Source organism: Colletotrichum godetiae (assembly GCF_030913485.1).
Source record: "Colletotrichum godetiae strain CBS 193.32 chromosome Unknown BDP55scaffold_79, whole genome shotgun sequence".
Taxonomy (NCBI): Eukaryota; Fungi; Ascomycota; class Sordariomycetes; order Glomerellales; family Glomerellaceae; genus Colletotrichum; species Colletotrichum godetiae.
Window position 1 is genome coordinate 66430 of NW_026851327.1, and position 18687 is coordinate 85116.

The 18687-nt window shown below is 53.4% G+C and overlaps 6 protein-coding genes across 6 annotated transcripts; 2 read left to right on the plus strand and 4 right to left on the minus strand.

The window, feature by feature from the left end:
• Positions 1 to 1933: 1933 nt before the first annotated feature.
• Positions 1934 to 2640, minus strand: BDP55DRAFT_405044 (uncharacterized protein). Its single transcript, XM_060567324.1, has 4 exons — positions 2388 to 2640; positions 2294 to 2330; positions 2146 to 2226; positions 1934 to 2094 (listed from the first exon to the last, which is right to left on the minus strand). The coding sequence occupies exons 1-4, from the start codon at positions 2479 to 2481 to the stop codon at positions 1974 to 1976; spliced, it is 333 nt and encodes a 110-aa protein (XP_060422830.1). The 5' UTR covers positions 2482 to 2640; the 3' UTR covers positions 1934 to 1973.
• A 1207-nt stretch (positions 2641 to 3847) lies between these two features.
• Positions 3848 to 5160, plus strand: BDP55DRAFT_638170 (uncharacterized protein; the record flags this gene model as incomplete). Its single annotated transcript, XM_060573079.1, has 3 exons — positions 3848 to 3978; positions 4130 to 4238; positions 4390 to 5160. 3 exons carry the CDS (start codon positions 3848 to 3850, stop codon positions 5158 to 5160), a joined length of 1011 nt encoding a protein of 336 aa, XP_060422831.1.
• Positions 5161 to 7680: 2520 nt separating this feature from the next.
• BDP55DRAFT_638172 (O-methyltransferase-domain-containing protein) lies at positions 7681 to 8407 on the minus strand (the record flags this gene model as incomplete). The annotated part of the gene is made up of 2 exons (XM_060573080.1): positions 7681 to 8024; positions 8077 to 8407. The coding sequence occupies 2 exons, from the start codon at positions 8405 to 8407 to the stop codon at positions 7681 to 7683; spliced, it is 675 nt and encodes a 224-aa protein (XP_060422832.1).
• A 1529-nt stretch (positions 8408 to 9936) lies between these two features.
• Positions 9937 to 11451, minus strand: BDP55DRAFT_698606 (S-adenosyl-L-methionine-dependent methyltransferase; the record flags this gene model as incomplete). The annotated part of the gene is made up of 7 exons (XM_060577792.1): positions 9937 to 10185; positions 10243 to 10585; positions 10669 to 10758; positions 10815 to 10907; positions 11034 to 11075; positions 11127 to 11266; positions 11323 to 11451. 7 exons carry the CDS (start codon positions 11449 to 11451, stop codon positions 9937 to 9939), a joined length of 1086 nt encoding a protein of 361 aa, XP_060422833.1.
• A 2250-nt stretch (positions 11452 to 13701) lies between these two features.
• BDP55DRAFT_565913 (uncharacterized protein) lies at positions 13702 to 15312 on the plus strand (the record flags this gene model as incomplete). The annotated part of the gene is made up of 1 exon (XM_060570466.1): positions 13702 to 15312. The coding sequence occupies one exon, from the start codon at positions 13702 to 13704 to the stop codon at positions 15310 to 15312; it is 1611 nt and encodes a 536-aa protein (XP_060422834.1).
• A 672-nt stretch (positions 15313 to 15984) lies between these two features.
• On the minus strand, positions 15985 to 17821 carry BDP55DRAFT_565914 (cytochrome P450; the record flags this gene model as incomplete). The annotated part of the gene is made up of 6 exons (XM_060570467.1): positions 15985 to 16119; positions 16189 to 16672; positions 16723 to 16848; positions 16969 to 17315; positions 17369 to 17565; positions 17623 to 17821. The coding sequence occupies 6 exons, from the start codon at positions 17819 to 17821 to the stop codon at positions 15985 to 15987; spliced, it is 1488 nt and encodes a 495-aa protein (XP_060422835.1).
• Between the last annotated feature and the right edge of the window lie 866 nt (positions 17822 to 18687).

Here is an 18687-nt window from a genome sequence, read left to right on the forward strand (position 1 = left end):
TCGACGGACGAAATTGATTCCAACCTCGGAGTGCTTTTCGGAAAGCCGGGAACGAACAGTACCACACACCGAGAACCCAAGCAGAATCTTCGCCTCCGTTGAGACGTGGCTTCAGTCCTCGTTTCCACAGGTGGAGTATACTTCCGCCTACCACATCGAAGAGGGGGGTCTTGGGATATAATTGGCCCTTTCATGGATTCACAGAGCCGCTCAGAACTTGAGAATCGGTAGCACAGCTTAATGGCGGCTAGAATTTTCGAGCAATCAGACTGGTGAGGTCCGGCATCCACCGTCCAAGTTGCCGAGAAGACGTTAGAGGAGTACTTCGTGATCAAGATGCACATTATGGCAACGTAGCTACTGTAGTGAAGAGGATATCGCATGTTTTGCACGGCGTCAAATTAGTGTCCCGCAACGGACCGACCGTTGGGCCTCTTGATGCGTGAAGTTATCGTTTATTGCCGTTACATGATTCCGGCCGAGTTTCATGAGCTTGATGTCGATTGGTCACTGCTTAGTTTCTATCCGTATTATACCTGCCTCGTTCGGACTGTGCCTGCCGCCGGGCGGCTTCCGCGGTACTGGCACATTCCATTCGTTACTTCTTCCTACCTGCAGACGCAGATCGCCAACACCCATCTTTCTCTGATCTGGCGCACCACAGAGTATGTCAACCCCGACGCACCGGTGCACCTGATGTTGAACGATACCAAGTATATAAGCACACCTGAATATCGGGAGTTGACTGAACTGGCTCCAACCAGTCACCCTTTCGACTACATCCTCTCAGTCGCCGCACCTTTCGGAAACCATGTCGACTACCACCCGAATTCTAGTTGCCAGCTTGCTGTCTCAAGAGCCGTGCCATCAGGGGGAATCTCATGCGCAAAAGGATCAATTGCCAGAGTTTGCAGGACTGGACACGCTATCACCTGGGCGCCCGTCCACTCCATCATCCGATGGAGAGCCTCACTCGTGCGCTGATCAAACCCCTCGCCATTCTCACCGCGACGCCGCCGGAGCTTCGTTACTGACGCCTGCGGAAGTGTGGTACTCTCGAGATCCCTTGCTCTCGGACGCTACTTCACTGCCCAATGTGCCCTTGGAGTACCTAGATGCACGCGATGCATCGATTGCTCTCCTGGGCGTGACATTCGACAGGCCGACACAGTCCAGGGGGATCGAACATGTGGCTCAAGCTTCCTTCTCATCATATCCCACTTTTGTGCACGTGGACGAAACATTCAGCAGGTATGTTTTATGTTTATCCGCTCTACGGCAGTTCCTAACTTGAACAGTGAGAACTTCGCTGGCAGCTCTCGTTTGCCCGAACGACAGATCGTTGAAAACTCGGATTCAGTCTTCCAAGACCCGGATCCATGGTCTGATGTTCAGCCGGTATTGATAGACTCACAGTACGCCACTTCGAGCGCACGGCTCGATCTCAACATCCCCTTCGACTGCTTTACAACGCAACCCTATCAGCTCCCTAGCACTGGCATCATGCAAGCCTACAACCTTCCGAACGCAGTTGTCGACGTCGATTTTGCGGCTCAAGACTGTCTTGCTTGGCCTCAGTCTCAGTGGCTTCCTGCACATTGGGGTTGTTCTTGTGTTTTCGGATGTCGGATTCCAACTACAGAGCTCCCGATGTACTTACAGCACAGTCTGGAGGATGAGGAAGTGTGTTATCTACCATTCTGCGCATCAGGTTTTGTCAACGGCTTCCCGCCTCATAGCTACTTGTAATTTTCACAAGGGACTGATGCCTGTGCTCCTACGTCTTTTACCCGACAGTTCATGACACTTGACGGAGGAAAAGACAGTTGCGCCGATCCGGCAGTGCAGTGGTACGGGTGGACCAAAGGAAAATGTAGATATCAAGTAGTGTAAATAAATTACTGAATTCCGAAGCAGAACTCCTGTTGCGAAGAAGCACCCCCTTACCGACAAAAACTTCTCTTTGAACAGAATTACATCAGCTGGTTTGTACCTCCTCCATGGTTCAGTAAAGGGCTTGCGACTGCGCCGGAAGACCCTGCGCTCATGAAGATATCAACAACCTCTTGCGTCAGTTCTTCCACCATCTGCGTTCTGGGAGTCCGGTCAGTGCGGAAGGTATGATGAGCTCTCTGGAAGGCGTACTTCGCTATAATCCTCTTGATCCGGGCTGATTCTTCATCCGAAGCAGCCGTATAGCCATCCGAGGGCTCTGGGGTTGGGCCACTTGAATCCTGTTAGATTATTGTATGCACAGAACTCCATATCTCTCACACCGGCAAGCCACACGTACATGATTTCACGAGGGTGCGCGTGACGATCGGGGACTACTACGGAGCTGCAGGCTGTCACTATCTGGTGCGTGGGTGGGCGGGATTGGGGCTTACGCTGATGGCTGTTTGACGGCTTTGTGGCGGTACGGTGTCTCGCGAAAGCTGCCTTGAGCATACGGGGTGTGTTCCACGGAATGAGCAACCGCATTTCTAGGTCCCTTCTTCTTCCCGCCTGCAGCCTGTCGGTGATCACTGTGCTGAGGCGGGTGTCCGCCCCGCGCCGGGTAGGGCGCCGCCCGCGGAGACGGACGCAGAGGCTTTGATGGCGGTTACCTCTGACTCTGGGCTGGATACATGGCTGGCAGTGGATGTGTGATGGAAAGTGAGAAAACGCAGACAGGCAGAGGAAAAAACGGAGAAAGTTGTACTCGTAAGGTCCGAAGCAAGACGTCGGGTGTCGTTCGATTTCGTCTACTTCTTAGTGCAGCAGGAGCCGAAATCATATGTTCTTGCTGGTCGGCTTTTTATGGCCGCGGAGTTGAAGCAAGTTGCGAGGTTAAGCCGGGCGATGATGACTAGCACTGATAGCGCAAACTCTCACCAACCAATCAAACGCGTTACCAACTGTCTGGAACCGACGTTGGAAGTTGCGACAAGACAAAGAGACAATGCTCCACCTCCGCGTCATCCGCTATTGGTCCTAGGAACACATCCCAGCTCCAACACAATGACGAAAATGACCACTTGCCTCGCGCGGCGGCCGATTCGCGCCGTCCCGAAGGCGCAGAAGCTCACAGGCTCGGGAGAAGGCGCGATACATCCCAATCGGGAGCGGGCATTGAGAGAGGGCTACTGCCAGTCTGGCAGCACGTTTCCAGAGCGCCCAGTGCGGGACCGGGGATCGCAACAGACGGGTCATTTAATGAGGATCCTCGGAGGGTCTCAGTTTAGTCCCTTTTTGCCCCCTGCTAGGACGTTGGTTGCAAACATGAATCGTGCAATGGCAAGGGGTTGAGTGCTAGATTGGCCAGGCACTTCCTGGAAGCGAAGAGTAAAATACGGCGACAATGCTCCAGAGGGCCGTTGGTCTACCGCCATAAATGACGCTCGCTGGCGGATTGCGGAAGGGAAGGATCGTCTGACCTGGCACCGCGGTTGTGGGGTTTCCAAGGGAAGCCATGTCCACCGACCGAAAAGCGTCGCTGATTGACGAACGGCCAGACCTGCCTGTGTGATCCAGAATCTTTGGCGCGGAAGCAGTCGCCAAGGGCGTCGTTTTGAGCACACCAGGCGAGCCCACGATCAAAAAACCGCTTCCAACGCGTGAACCTGCAGCTTCTATGGGCTTGGCTCAAAGTCTGTTATAGTGTTGCCTCCTTCGTCGCGTGCCCCGACGGATACAGTGGGACGAGATAGTGGACCCTCACATCCGTCGGGTCTAGGCCTCCAGAACGTGGTGTTCTCCGCAGGGTCCAAAGTCATCCAGACCGAACATGTGGCCAGGGCGCCCCACGCAGGGATCTCCACTTTCCGCCAGATACGCGTCGCTCCAACACAAAAGCGGCTCTGGCAAAATGGCGTTTACGTCCAAGGCCATCTCTGACGTTGCCTTGTCCAAAGGGTCAGTTACGATAGCTGGCATGGTCGAAAGAGGCTTCGAGGGCAAGGGCATAAAGTGCGGGTCGGGGCAAGTGGCACAGCCCAGGTATTGAGAGCTCGGTAATCCCAGCGAATACGCGCAGTTATCGAGGCTCTCTACTCGGCAAACCGGACGCTGCCTCCATACATTACATCTGTGACAAGGCCAGGGGAAAAGTTTGGAGTGCGGTGCAAACAACGACCTCCTTCCCGACTAGAGGGTCCTCTCCCACGCCGTCCACCCTAGGTCGTACCGTCCGCACCTTCAACGTGTGTTCGTCTCTTCAAAGGCCGAACTCGTCTCAAGTGCGTCGCCACGATCGCCCGGTAAGCCACCCCCGTCTTTGCAATCGTCCAGTCACATGGTTGACATCTAGTCAGGCTTGCAAAACGGTTTTCGGCCGGCCTACTGGCGAAACTGCAGCGGACACACCTATCGTCGACGGTGGCAACAGCAGTTGGGTCTCTGCCTTGAAAGGCCCGCGGCATAGACCAGCGATTGCATGCGTCCCCAGGTGCCGACAGCCGTCGCGACACCCACTCGTGGATACTGGTCGAGGAGAGGAACATGGAAGGGCACCCGGACCGCCCAGCGCACAGGGCGAGCGACGTCGAGGTGAAGCCACAAAATGGTGGGGTCAATGAGGATATCGCATGGCCTGAGCTTGATCTGTTCGTCAGTGACGACCTGGCAGGGCTGGGGAGTCTCGCGGAAGACGACCCGGTTATGCCCGACTGGCTATTTGCGGAAGCGGAGGACGCCGTGCAGACCAACGAGGTGCAGGCAATTCCCGACCTCGGCGCAGAGCTTGCTCGTCCGGTGAACGCCGGAGATGAGGATTTCGCGAGATGTCGACTTTTTGAGCGGGTCGCTAGGGAGCTTTGGTCGGCCGAGCAGAGGAAAGTCGGGACGAAGACGACGGGCCGGCGGCCACCAGGGGATCCGATTGACCGGAAGGCCGATGCGTGGTGGGCCGGCAAAGCAGAGCCGTCAGACACCCCAACGGCGTCGGGTGAACCGCCGGATACCGCATGGGCAGACGCGCCAAATACGGAACAGATCCGGCACTGCGTCCCATTCTTTCAGTCTATCGCCATCCAGTTCCACATTCTCAACCAGGCTAGGCCTGAGGGTGCCGGCCGTGGCCCAGACTGGCAGACGGCAACCGACAGCGGCGACGGAGGCGACAATCCTCGATGGCCTTCGGTGGCCGAACACAGGAAGCATTCGAGAGGAACAACTGGCTGAAGCCAGGAATCATGCAGTCTTCACGCTATCTAGTTTACTCTATAAGGCATTTACGCGTTTTCGAAAAGTGCTCAACCGAAGATGTGCGCACCGTGCTTTCTTTGTCTGGCTGTGCCCCTGCTGCGTTAAAGGATGTCACGTAACAGGAATGAATCCACAATCCACAAAGTGCCCGTCACGTCCTGTATCACGTGTATATCACTCACATTCTGTATATAGACCTTTCTCTTTTGTCTATTTTCACTTTGATAGGCCAAGCCACTTTACCAGACTCCATATGCCCATTGCTGCGTGCCATAACTCGTGACAGAAGACGCCGGCGACACCATACAGCCTTGCTTATCTGGTCGTTGTACTGACACAGCGTCGCCCCTCTCTCACCCCGCCAGTACATGCGGAATCGGGCACATATTCTGTATTTTCCCCAAGTGAGGCATATCATGCGTCAACCACGGCGATGGGTTATGGTCGACGAGAGCTTTGCATGACTATTGTCCACCAAGTCACTTGGGATAAGCATTCATGCTAGACCATTGCAGACAGATAGGATCGCTCTCGGTGACGGGGCGCCGTGATCTCACTGACGAGCCCCCGCACGTCTGGAGCGGCAGGTCCAAGTAGCGCACCTGAAGGCTTTGATGGGGCTGAAAATGCAGTGAAAGCTGGTAGGCTGGCCGCATGACATGGGCCAGGGCATGACGCCCACTTGCACTCACCCGCATAGGAGCACTGCGCCCCGTCAAGGAAATGCACTCGTCGGCGCAGATGCAGCGATCTTTTCAACGACTGTGATGGCAACTGTAGTAACATACCAAGCAGACAGGAAGCTTTGGTCATACTGGGAGTCGAATGATAGCGCGCGGTATCCCCAGACTCGACGGTTGGCAGCATCCCCCGCCGTGAACGACATCGAACAAGAGACTCGTGCGCTGGAACCGCTCTGAAGACGCATTGCAAGCCTTGAGTGGTTCTGTAAGCACCTGAAACCTACAGAGTTAGGTAAACAAGAAACAGGCGGTTCCTCACGGTACGGAATAGCTACACGAGTGACCGCAGGCTCGTCTGAGGCGTCACCACCCGGACCGATTGTTGGATGGTGAAGCATACTCGTGACTCCATCATTTTGAAGATTATCTCTTGACGACATTACGATCAATCACCAAAGGCCGAGCCATCGACGGCCTACAGATTTCAATCCACAGATGATCGATAGCTACTTCATTATATCCCCTCACTGTAGAGACTCTTGCCGTTTGACGCAGACCTTAGTAGCTGTACACAACGGCGGGCCGATCTCCTGCTGAGCAGTGGCAACCGGTATGCCCAACGTTGAGAAACGTGCTATCAAAGTTTCATCAACCCTTCCCCTCAGGGCCTGCAGAACCCACTACGTCTACGTCGTCAAATCGTTGCAGTCTCTGAAGTAGACACCGATAGATAAGATACAGTGCGCAGGAGACAAAAAGCCACCAAGCCGTAACCGTCGCGGTGACGATCGCCGTCGCGGACCATTCACCCCCGTGAACCGTGTAAATGTTAAGCAGGGTGGAGGACAAACCCATCAGCGAGTTCACCAGCGTAGGGCTGCCCGTCAGCGGCGTGTAGCCCGTGGGTCACAGGACTCACATGATGATTTGTTGATTGACCCAAATATAGTTCGCGCGCAATCTTAACCATATCCAAGCCAGGCCGATAGACGCACTGCCCGACAGGATGGACGCCAGAGAGATGAGAAAGTCGTTCAGTCCCCTCGACACTATGTACCCGACCACCCCCATGCTTTCGAGGGCCCTCGACCGCCGCAAGGACGCAAACGTGGAGGGAAAGACGATGTACCCCGCGAGAAGCAGCCAGGAAAAGAGCTTGGCGAGCAAAGACCACCACCAGCCGATGTTTCTATCATTGTCCAAGACCATCTGGTCATACCTGGAGATCGTGAGTTGTGTTGCTTGCTTTCTTGGTTTATTGTCAGCTGCGATGAAGGTGTCCATATCTTGTGTTAGCTACCATGCAGTCAGAATGTCGCAGAAAAACAAGGCTGCTGGATTGAAACTCCAGATATAGTAGTCATTGTTCACAAAGCCATTTTGGGAGCAAACCGTAGAAGACTCCCTCTCCGCGGGGTTATGTGGCCGAGCACTGTGCCATAAGCGACGGCCCAAGGCTCCAATATGAGCTCTACCCGCAACGAGAGATTATACCTGTACGACATCCCATGTTCGTTTCGCAGTCAAGATGCGCATCAGCATCTATCTGATAGCAGGACCGTTTACCTGGTCCATGTTGATTTGCAAAAGTTATACAAGCATAGAAAGGAGAATGTCGCTGAGTCGTATCATGTCACAGGAAACAAGAAGCGGGCCTTTGAGTTGGAAAATGAAAGAGTTGCATTGTACAGTACTGCAAGCAGCACAGAGACCTGAATGTCACTGGACCAGGCATGCAAAGTCTCTATGCCCACGCAGCTATTCCGATCTCAGCAATGTCTTGTGAGGCTCTCGAGCTGGGCACGAGGCCGTGCTAAGCTTCAGCTGCCGTACGGTCCTGATCGACCGCTGCCGTTGCTTTGCCGCACTGCAGAACACAGTTCGAGGAGGTTGGAACCCGGTGGATGCGTTCCAGCGCGAGCCCTACACTCCCCAACAAGTCAGCCCACTCTCTCGCGGTCCGTTCCTTTCCGCCGACAGCTAGCATGAGCATGTCCATGGACGTGGACTCGGCATTCGGAGGCCACTCGACGACACGCTCGGCTATCAGCAGCGTGCTGTCCGCCGCCATGGCGTTGGAGATCTGTCGCAAAATGCATCGAGCTTTTTGATCGCTGTAGTCATGGAGGCAATGGCGAATGTAGTACACCAGAGCACCTTAATGCGTGTAAGTTTCCATACCACTGCTGGGGTTTGAACGCCACCATACCTTGGACAGGCTGTTCCTTGTGCATATCAATCGACATGAGCGTCAAGCCCAGTAGAGCCCCCGACTCGTCGACCTTGGAGATGACAGGCTCCTTGTCCTGGAGCACGCAACGTGCCAGCGGCAGGCCAGTGTTCTCGCAGATAGCCTGAACCGCATGACCGCTGCCGCCGCCAACATCGACCAGTATCACTCTGCCGCCGCTTTCCTTTTTTGATGCCTCGGCGATCCATGAGAAGTCGTACACGCCGATGATGGGTGCCAGGCGATCCAGCGCCGTCATGGCCCGCATAAACGTCTCCTTCTTGTGCTGTTCGTTGTAGATGCTCCACATGTCGTCGTCCGCGGTCCCCTTCGTGAACGTGAGGGACTAGGGCCAAGGCCGTCCGGCTCCTTCCGTCCGTTGCTTTCGAAATAACGGATCGCGTCGCATCTAGACAGGCCATGATTCATCCTAGTGACATTAGCTAGAGCCGGAAGTGCCGTCGGAGGAATTCCTACACAACCCGATCAAGGTCCCCGTACGGATTTCTGGGAAGGAAGATCGTAGACCTGGCTGTGTGCGCAACTCGATCAGGCCCGGCTTCTCTCAGGACACCCGTGGCAACGAGCATGCGGGCGATCCTTCCTACAGAGGTCAACAAATAATGGACGATTGGTTTAGACGGTGTCACCTACTGAGAAGGGGAACATCGACCTCAACATGCTCGCCCAGCTCCGTATAGGATACAGGTTGTCCAAGTGGGATGTGTTGAAAGACGTGCCACTCATCGAAGAGCTCGATGACGGCCGTCTCATTGCTATGGATACTGTGCGACAGCCACTGTTACTGGGGCTGTGCAACGAGATTGCCGATGTCTCTCGTCAATTTGAGAATACCGGACTGAAGAGAAATCTCTTGCGATAGGTTCATCTTGCCACGGAGCGTATATTCCGTGATTATTTCGAGTAGGTTCGTTCCCAGCTGCCGAAGGGTGTGGCAATCCTCGACTGATCTAGAGGTGCCCATTCTTGCGTGTCAGAGGTAGTTCGACGTGAAGGAAAGCGAGGAATGCAGCGACCAAGGTTATAGATTCAGGGGCTTGATAGGATCGTTGAACTCGACATGGGCTGTATTGCATAATCGCTCATCATGAGGCGAAAAGGGACTTGACGAGGACGGTTCAAATACACAAAAAGGCTTCTGAAAGGTTGCGGACAATACGACTTGTAGATTAATGGAACACGGCGCCGGTCCGAATTTGTTCATGTCGAGCAGAAATTTGCTACACACGTTTCTGTCTAAAGTGATTGGAACCCGCCCAACACATCATGAATCCGACCTTCTGGGCTACGTCGCCTGTGCGCATCTTTCTGCGGTTTAAAAGCCCGAAAAGAATTCTTTGCCAATTGCCGGCGGCACTACGCTGTAATAAGTCTGTCACCCTGGAGATCATCTTCTTGCTTGCTGAATCCCTGTTCCTCAATCCTCGCGAGCCAGACGAGTCGTGCCTCTGTGGAGCGTTCTCTACGGGCTTCCCATCTTTGGCTCGCAGCCAATTCCTTTCTCTCTCATCAACGAAGCAATCTTTTTTTTTTCTTTTCTTTGCAGATCTCCGTGGGTCGTGACATCCAACACATTGCCATGCAGTTCCCAGATCGTAGTCAAACTTGATTCAAGACTTCTGCAAATTTGGCTCTTGACGATTTGCATAACAGCTGTTTGGTTAAATGGTTCATAATGGAAAAAAGACAATCTCGCTCCGAAAAGTGCGTCTACATAACATGTAGCTTTTCAGTATATATGTACTGTATACATACTGTACGTACGGTACTATAGTACAGTATCAAATGAACCTCCAGACCAGCCATTCTAACCCTACACTACTGTACGACTGAAGATGGCGGCACCTTACGGCCCCAAACCTTCTTGAACCCAAACCACGGGTGCGTTATGCCTGAAACCATCTCCGCTTCTAGGCCGGCAATGTAATTTTCGATGCGTTCAATACTCCACCCAATCGACGTACACGGGCGCAGAAGAAACCCTAAGGCGTCCTTTTCAATCGCTGACTGGGCGCAGCGTCCTAGCCATCTGTGCTCTGGATCTCTTGGCCATTTCCCAATCGGTATCTGAGATCAAACGTTGAACCTCTTTCCAAGCACTGATGGCAGTGATGCAATTCGTACCTTATAGTCAAGCTCTCGGATGTCACTGAAGTGTGCCTCTTCCAGAGCCTGTCTTTGTATGCCCTCTTGCACTACAGAGAACGTCTGTCCAATCTGGGCCCCGTATTCTTCGAAGACTCCGTGCCACTGATCCCAGGCACTTGTCTGGTCCACCGTGCCGTCGTCGCTCTCGATGAGAAATGAGGGCTCCGAACTTTCCAGAATCCCATCTTCTTTCAGGCAGCGATAGGCTTCCCCCACTAGAAATTTCCAATCACGAACGGATCCAGTCAGAAACCGCATGTTGATGTAGTCGAGCGAATTGTCTTTGAATGTCCACGGTTCGTTGAAGTCATCAATCTGGCTGGGGGCGGAGTCAGCATTGCTATGCAAGGAGGAGCCTTCACAAATTCCAATTGGCAATGACAAAGAGCTAGCTGGACTGACAACTCTACGTTCGGCGGAACATGTTGAGGCTGAATCGGTGATAGGTCAGTTCCAATCACGAGGGCGTGTGGATGAGCTTCGCCAACTTCGCTGAGGCATGAACGTCAGCATTACTCCCTCAATGCTTTTGATGTATACGGCCATACATAGCCCACGCGCCTGTCCCAGTCCCAACATCTAAGATTTTCTGTGAAGTAATGAGCACACTTGCCAAGCGGCTTGATCCGGAGCAACGATACCTGAGCGTTGTCTGGAAGCTCGGCGAGGAAGAGCTTTCCATTAGAAGCCTCGCAAAACAGGGAGTGGCTGACGAGAATAAGTTAGCCGTTATGCTCCTCTGAGTTACACATTTTGACTGTCCTGACCAAAGACCCATCGCCTCACTCTGCAGTTCGTCATTTGGGGCCCTAAACAAAATCGTTAGTCTTCAGTCACTTGGGTCGCCCGACTGCGCGTACCAGTAAATGGAACGAAAGCTTCTACTGTGATAAGCTCTGTCATCTAGATATTGGTAGTTTAGAACGTCGTCAGTCATCGACTTAGTCGAGCACTGGTCGTCATCAAGGCCTGGATCGGATCCGTCGTCTTGCCGGTCTGTCTGAATGGGCTTACCGTTAGTGTTGTCGTTGGAGTGACTGGGAAGAGAGATCTCACCTCAGATGGAATTGCGGATTCCATTTCTTGTGTAATAGAGGTCGAAGACAAGAGACCTGGCTGCCATCCATCTGGCCCATCCACGACCAACGGGGATGAGGACCTCGACCCCGAGAATACCTCTGTCATCTTCGAAGAAGTCAAGATATGGTAGGGACCCTGAGGGATAGCACCGGATCATGTCCGTTAGGGAATTCACTCTACTTATATGCTCAGGATCCGGTGGCGTCAGGGTTGCTCAAACGGCTGGTCTGGCTAGGTCAGGGAGGGTCGAGTCTTGGTATCACCACGGCGCCAACAACTATGGGTACGCATGAAGCTCGCTAATGAAGAAGATTAAAGGGTGATCAGGGCCTTCAAATCAGGAGACTCTTCGGAAATTGAAATACTACATGGGTACCACATGGACTCGCGACCAACCTAGGCTGCCGCTTGTGAGATGCTGAGTAACAACAAGAAACGTAAGGGCAAGGGAATTTATGATGAGTGGACGGAGGTGGCGTGAGTCCAGCTTGACCTATTGGATACCTTGACCAAGCGAGAAAACGACCGCAGAAGCTTTAGTGTGAGATAAAAAGAAAAATCAGTGTCATGCCACGAATCTGGAGGAGAAACTTACAAGGGGAATAAGCCTGACAGTATAATCGTATCTACCTCGCCGTCCTCGCCATATGAAGACAGACGAAGGAAACCAAATGCCTTCCGAGCCAGCTACGGCAGATCCATCCAAGAGCCCCGTATGAGTAGAAGAGCCATGTCTTCCACGTTGGGTGTATATCAAGCCCTCCCTACAAGTCGGAAATTCGATCACAGGTTGTTCAGAGCGCGGCTTTCATCGCATCCCCTCCCTCATCCAACCACCCAATGACGGCGCTACCTTAGGCTACGACACAGACTGTTAGAAACGATCGCCGTCTGCGTCGTCGAACCCACAATCGGTTTCATGAAGACTGCTTCGCTGGCGGTCTCGTCTTCGCATCCAGCAACGCGGCGTGCACTGTGCATACCATCACGAATTGTAGTGCGGTCGACATTATGCTTCGCAGTGACCATAAGCTCATTGAAACCCACAATCCACGCATCAAATGATGTGTGTATTTTGGGCTTCCATTCCGGCAAACCCCAGCCTTTGGAGGAGCGTCTGCGCGACCGGAACTGGTCAGGGCAATGCCTGATTTGTGGAGAAACGTCGCAACAGCAGCCACGCGCCAATGATTCGCGATGAGGCTGAAGGTAATTACTACAACGTACACGGCGTGGAAGCGAATGAAATTTTGCTTGGTGCGCTGTTGAAGTTCTTTGAGACTGGTAGGAAGGTTAAGACAGGCTGGGTCAATCAAATCAAATAAAAGACTAGTTGCTGGATTCCCAAGTGCGCGAACGACGTAAGGCCAGTAGGTGTCTTTCAACGCAGAGAGAGCGACCTGAAGGGCTTCAACAGACATGATTGTAGACTTGCAGACTTGGGGGGAAGGTGAAGAATCCAAGTTTCCAATCCTACGGGGAGATCCTACAATCTTGTATGTTGTCCAGCTGCTGCCGAAGCATCTCCATCCCTTTCGGCCTCACAGCAACTAATGTCTCTGTCACTTGAGCTTGCATTGGTAGCTGTGGGAAGCTGCAATGGTCAGTAGTGTGTGGTCACGCAAGTTGTCTCACAAACTCGGCCAATTCGACATCACGCACGGCGAGTGTGACATGAGCCGAAGAGCCTATGAACACTGCCGAATCATGACGCAGGAGAGAAACGAAGTCGAACCCAGCCTCGATGCACGCGGTAAAAACTAGCAGTGGACGGGCTGCGCGAGTGTTCAACTTAGTGTTGTGTCCTTAGCGGATGGGTGCAAAAAGAAAAAAGTCAGGATCTGTCATGGCAGGTTTGCGCTTTGCGGATCGGTTGATATCGGCTCTCCCCGCTGCATGTCACAGGTGGCTTAGTGTGACTGTTCAAGATACATATCGAGAAGGTGATCCGAGATGATACGAAACTCCTTGGTTCATTCGATGGAAATCGCTTTCGAGTGATCAAGAAGTTGCGGTGATGAGGGCACCCTCACAACAGCCCCACCTTGTCTGTACATGCGGGCTTTGGAAGCGGAGCTACAAGTGAATCTCACAAGCTTTTGGCGATACGGTCAAGTCTGCTTTTCGCGACCAGACCAGAGAAAAGGCGAGGACAAAGGCAAGGCGAGGGAAGGTAGAAAACAGGTTGACTTACTTCTCGATGTCTCGATTTCGACCAGTCTACAAACCTGCCAGCACGCTTTCGTAACCTTCAATCCTCACTACTTCGGACAGCGGCAACCTCACGCCTCTCGAAGCCGTGCTCCTTCTCACACCGCTATGGCCGACCACGACACCGGAGGGGAGTCCACAGGGATGCTTGCTTTCGATGTCGTCATCGTGGGCGCCGGCTTCAGCGGCTGCTACGCTCTCTATAAGTTGAGACAGCTCGGATATTCCGCCAAAATCCTCGAGGCCGGAAGCGACTTCGGAGGCGTCTGGCACTACAGCAGATATCCCGGAGCCCGGGTGGACTCGGACACGCCGTCATACCAGTTCAGCTTACCAAAGGTCTGGGAAACCTTCAATTTCAAAGAGAGATTCCCCGGGCACGAGGAGATTCGACAATACTTCTCTCACGTTGCTGCCACCCTCGGGCTGCGGGTGGACGCCATCTTTGACGCCCGAGTGGACAATGCGAAGTACGACGCGAGCAGCGCGCGATGGAACTTCCATACGGAACGAGGTCTTCGCATCTCGTCAAGATTCGCCATCTTTGCCTGCGGAAGTTTCAGCAAGCCTTATCTCCCTCCTTTGCCGAACCTGGAGACCTTCCGTGGGGATATCATCCATCCATCCGCCTGGCCTGAACGCCTTCAGCTGAAGGGCAAAAACATCGGTATCATAGGCCAAGGCGCATCCGGTTTACAATTGGTTCAGGAACTCGCAAAAGAGGACTGCCAGTTGACTGTCTTCGTACGGAACCCCTGCCTCACAATTCCCATGCGCCAGAGAAGCCTCCCGTACCGAGAGTCGGAGGAGTTAAAGAACTACTACGACGGCATATTCTACAAGGCAAAGTTCGGCTCATCATCAGCCATCGCGTATAACCAAAACACGGACTACTTCCATGGTACGAGTGACGAAGACAGCGTTGCTCTCTTCGAGCGCCTCTGGAACAGGGAAGGTTTCGGTCTGACGTTGTCGAACTATCGCGATATCATGTTCGACAAAGCGGCCAACTCGAGCATCTACGACTTTTGGGCTCAAAAGACCAGGGCTCGGATGACCGATCCGGAGAAAAGGGATATCGTTGCACCCCTGGAACAGTTCCAGTGGTTTGGCGCCAAACGAGTCAATCTTGAGATGGACTATTACGAAATGCTGGATCGTCCAAATGTCAAGATCGTTGACCTTAAGAAAACGCCGATTACATCCTGTTTTGACCAAGGCATCGTGACCGAAGGGCGAGAGTCTTTGCAACACCATCAACTGGACGTCATAATTGCAGCCACCGGTTACGACTCCGTCACGGGCGGCTTGTTCGAGATGAACATACACGACAAGGATGGTGTGAAGCTTCAGAAAACGTGGGAGGCTGGGATCGACACCTACCTCGGTATGCTGGTGCCGGGGATGCCGAACGCATTTCTCCTATACGGGCCACAGGCGCCGACAACGCATACGAACGCGCCCTCTTTCATCGAACTGCAAGTGGATTGGATAGCGTCTCTTCTAGGAAAGATGCGCAAAGACGACGTCCGCTCAGTCGAACCAGCCAAGGCGTCTTGCCGGTCGTGGAAGGAGAAAGTGGCGAACGCCTTCAACGCAGGCCTTTTCCGAGAAAGCACCGCGTGGTGGACTGGTGCAAACATTGCCGGGAAGAGAGTCGAGCCTCTCGTCTTTTTCGGTGGCGTTCAGGTATGGCGACAGGAGTGTCAACGCGCGTTGGACGACTGGTCCAGCTTCCGTGTCTCTAAAGCGTAGTACGCATCAATCTGATGGTGTCGTGGTCCGTTTTCGCGCGTTCACAGAAAAGTAACTGAGTAGCCTTGATTATATTCCTGATGGAAGGTTTTGAGTGCGTTCCCCCGCGTTAAGTAAAGTTGGTCCCCAGATTTCACACCTGTGGTGCCTTTTCGCCAATTTCTTTGATTGGCCACATGCCATCCTCGATGTTGCTGCCTACATAGCGCGAATGGCGTCCCTATCGCACTGCAGCGTGACAAACTGCTTCACGCGACCTACTTGGACATCCACCTGACTCCACGCAACTGAATCAAGCATCAGGTCTGGGTCATCGAACGCGCTTTCCGTTGCATCGCATCATCCACTTATGGGTGTAGCATGACTGTTCTTGAGCTACGACAACCGGTACGCGCAATACAGATGAAAATACTCATAAGAAAGACATCATTTTCGCGATTTCTGCTGGTTCCCGTTGGCTGACCTTATCCAAATGTGGGAGGGGAAGGGTCGGGCCTGCGGGGATTGAAGGCCTGCTGATGGAATTCTTGGTAGGCAAAAACTCTGCATTGCGCCGCGTATTGAGTTTGTTCCAATGTCACTATTCTCCCTATCCGTGTACGGACCTTTTACACCTCTGCGGTTGGTTTACATCTCAAAAGCCGCTTCGTGCTTTACCGTGTAGCGATGTGCTCATCGTGACGATCGGCCCCGTGCGTCCAGCTTGTAACCCCGAACCCAAAAAGAAGACTGCAGGAAAATGCCGTAGTTGAGGGATTTCCATGGCTTCGTTGGATCAACGACAACGAGTTCATACCTCCTCATAAGCTGGTCAGACGATCAGTAAAGCGTATCCGCACGATGCTGCTCGTGTACCGAACAATGGCTATGACTCACCTCGACAAAAACCTTCTGCAACTCCATCATGGCCACGTTTCGTCCCAGACACTTCCATTTGCCGTGCCCGAAGACGAGGTCCAGCATGCCTTCCATCCGCTTCAAGTCTTCTGTCCCCGTCTCCAGCCACCGCTCCGGCCGGAACTCGTGCGCATATGGCCCCCACAGATCGGTACGATGGAAGATGGCCCATGCGCCGTATCCGATCCGGGTTCCCTCCGGCAAGTGGACCCCCCTGAACGTGTCTCCGCCTTTGGGGACTTCCTTGGACATCTGGCCCACGACAGGCGGGAAGATTCGAATTCCTTCCTTGATCCCGGCCTGCAGGTACGGCATGCTACGCGCTTCTGCCTCTGTGATCACGGGCCACGACGGCTTAGCCAACTCGATTTCCTCACGAAGAGCGGCGGATACTCGGGGGCTCGTGAGGATGTGGAGGAGCGTCGCGCGAATGGCGGTCGCCGTCGTGTCGGATCCAGCTAGACTAGTGTCCAAGAACGTCAGCCAGCACCACGGAGGCTCGGGAATTCGTACATCTGCATGAGGATCTCCGATGACGCTTCCTCCTGGGCCAGACCGTGAGCTACGAAGGAGCCGAGCATATCTTTCCTAATCTTCTTATTTGGACCGAAACGTTCCGCGGCGACTTCTTTAGCGATCCTGCCAGTGCAACGCCCGATTATCAGCACTGTCGACAATGTCAAAGAATGTGCCGAGATGGGGCCCAGAGCGAATGCTCAAGACACGGATTCAGTAGTCATTCCCTTATGAGACACGTACCCGATCGTCTTCCCGAGCCCTATAGCATCCTTATCAGAAGGTAAAAGGCCCCGAAGCAGGGGCGAAAAGAGTAGGGCTAGGAGCCAAGGCAGGACTGCTGCCAGCACGACGTTCGGCATGTTCTGCTCCGATGTGCGGATGTACTCATGGACGTCAGAGTCGGAAGCCACATCGCCAAACGGCTCACCAAAAGCAAGGTCCGAGATGACGTCGAGGGTGAAATACTGCGCTTTGAGACCGAAGTCGAAAGCTTTGTTCTCGGAAACATAGCGATCGACTAGATCGATAAGACGAAGAATGTTCTCGTCCACTTTTCCTTCGAGGTTCTCAACTTCTTTGCCGGAGTACTGAGGAAGCCGATTAGGTTTTCCGGAGGCAAGTGGGCCAGTGTACGACTTACTCCAGCAGCCATCCGGGATCGAAGCTGGGCGTGCAACGCGTCGTCTCCCATGGACAATATGTTATCTCTGCCAGGATCAAGCCTCATGGCGTCGTACCAATTCGACCGCCTGTATTTGGTCCGCACGCCGAGCATGTGCTTCATGAGGTCCGGGTCGCTCGTGATCAGATCCCTCGGCCCGACACGTACAAGAGATCCTGCGATGTATGTAAGACGTTCGGGGGCCCTCAGAAGCGGTATGGGTCCCAACATACCATATTTCTGGTAGGCCTCGTAGAACTCAAGATGCCCCCTCCCACTACGCAGGGCGCGCACAAGCCACCAGTCGGTAAATCCTGCGACTGAGGGTCCCCTGATGTGCTTCAGCCGTGCGTATTGGCGTGCGATAGAGGCGATGCCATAGAGAACGATGATCGAGACTGCCGTGCTCGTGTACACCTCATAGTCGCGCATGATGGAGTCTGTTTGGCACCAGTGGGCTATATCGGTGGTTTTAGTGGGATCTGCAGACCATCTCCATTGTTGATCGGTTCAAAGACAAGGCGGAAGATGGATGGAGTCATCCATATAATATGCCGCGTCAGAGCAAGCGGGAGGATGGGTAGATCTCGGAAATCGTAGAGGTACGGTTCTCTCCAGGCACGAGCGGGTAAGAGAGACAGCCAAAGCTGAGCGTCACGTCGATTCTGGCTTTCTGACATTCGGCTTTGGGGCCGATATCCGCTGGCTTACTTGTCACGATTTTGCGATTTTCCATGCCCTCGCGGTGAAATCAAACAGTTCAGGATGTTGAAGGGAGTGATCTGAATGGGCTAGATTGGCTTTTGGCGGCTTATGCTGATTCTCATGCTTATTAGCGACCTGGGCCACTTAAGATTACGCAAAAAGCCTCTTTTACCAGATGGCCGTGAAACTCTCGCATCTCGTAAGTATTGATGCTTCGACGAGGCTTGAACATTCTTTGGGCTGATTTTCACGTGCTGGAGCGGGTTCTGACGGAGGCCGACTCTGGGACGCCGAATGAGACGCCGTGTCGCGAACTTGACAAAGAGCAATCGGTACGCTGCCGGTTAGTCTCTACTCGGCTCAAAGTCGGGATTCCTGTGGCCGAAATTACTCTTACGTGCCTAGGAACAGCTCATTCGTCGCTGATTGCTCCTGTCAAATCGGTGCAACAGCCACGCCTGACGTCGCGCGAATGAGACAGGAGCTACTATTTCTCATTTGCAGGACGTAATTTCGGCGCAGCACACAGTGTTCACTGTTCCTCCGGCGTGAAGAGCACATGTACAAACGCGGGACGTCCATTATATAGTGCT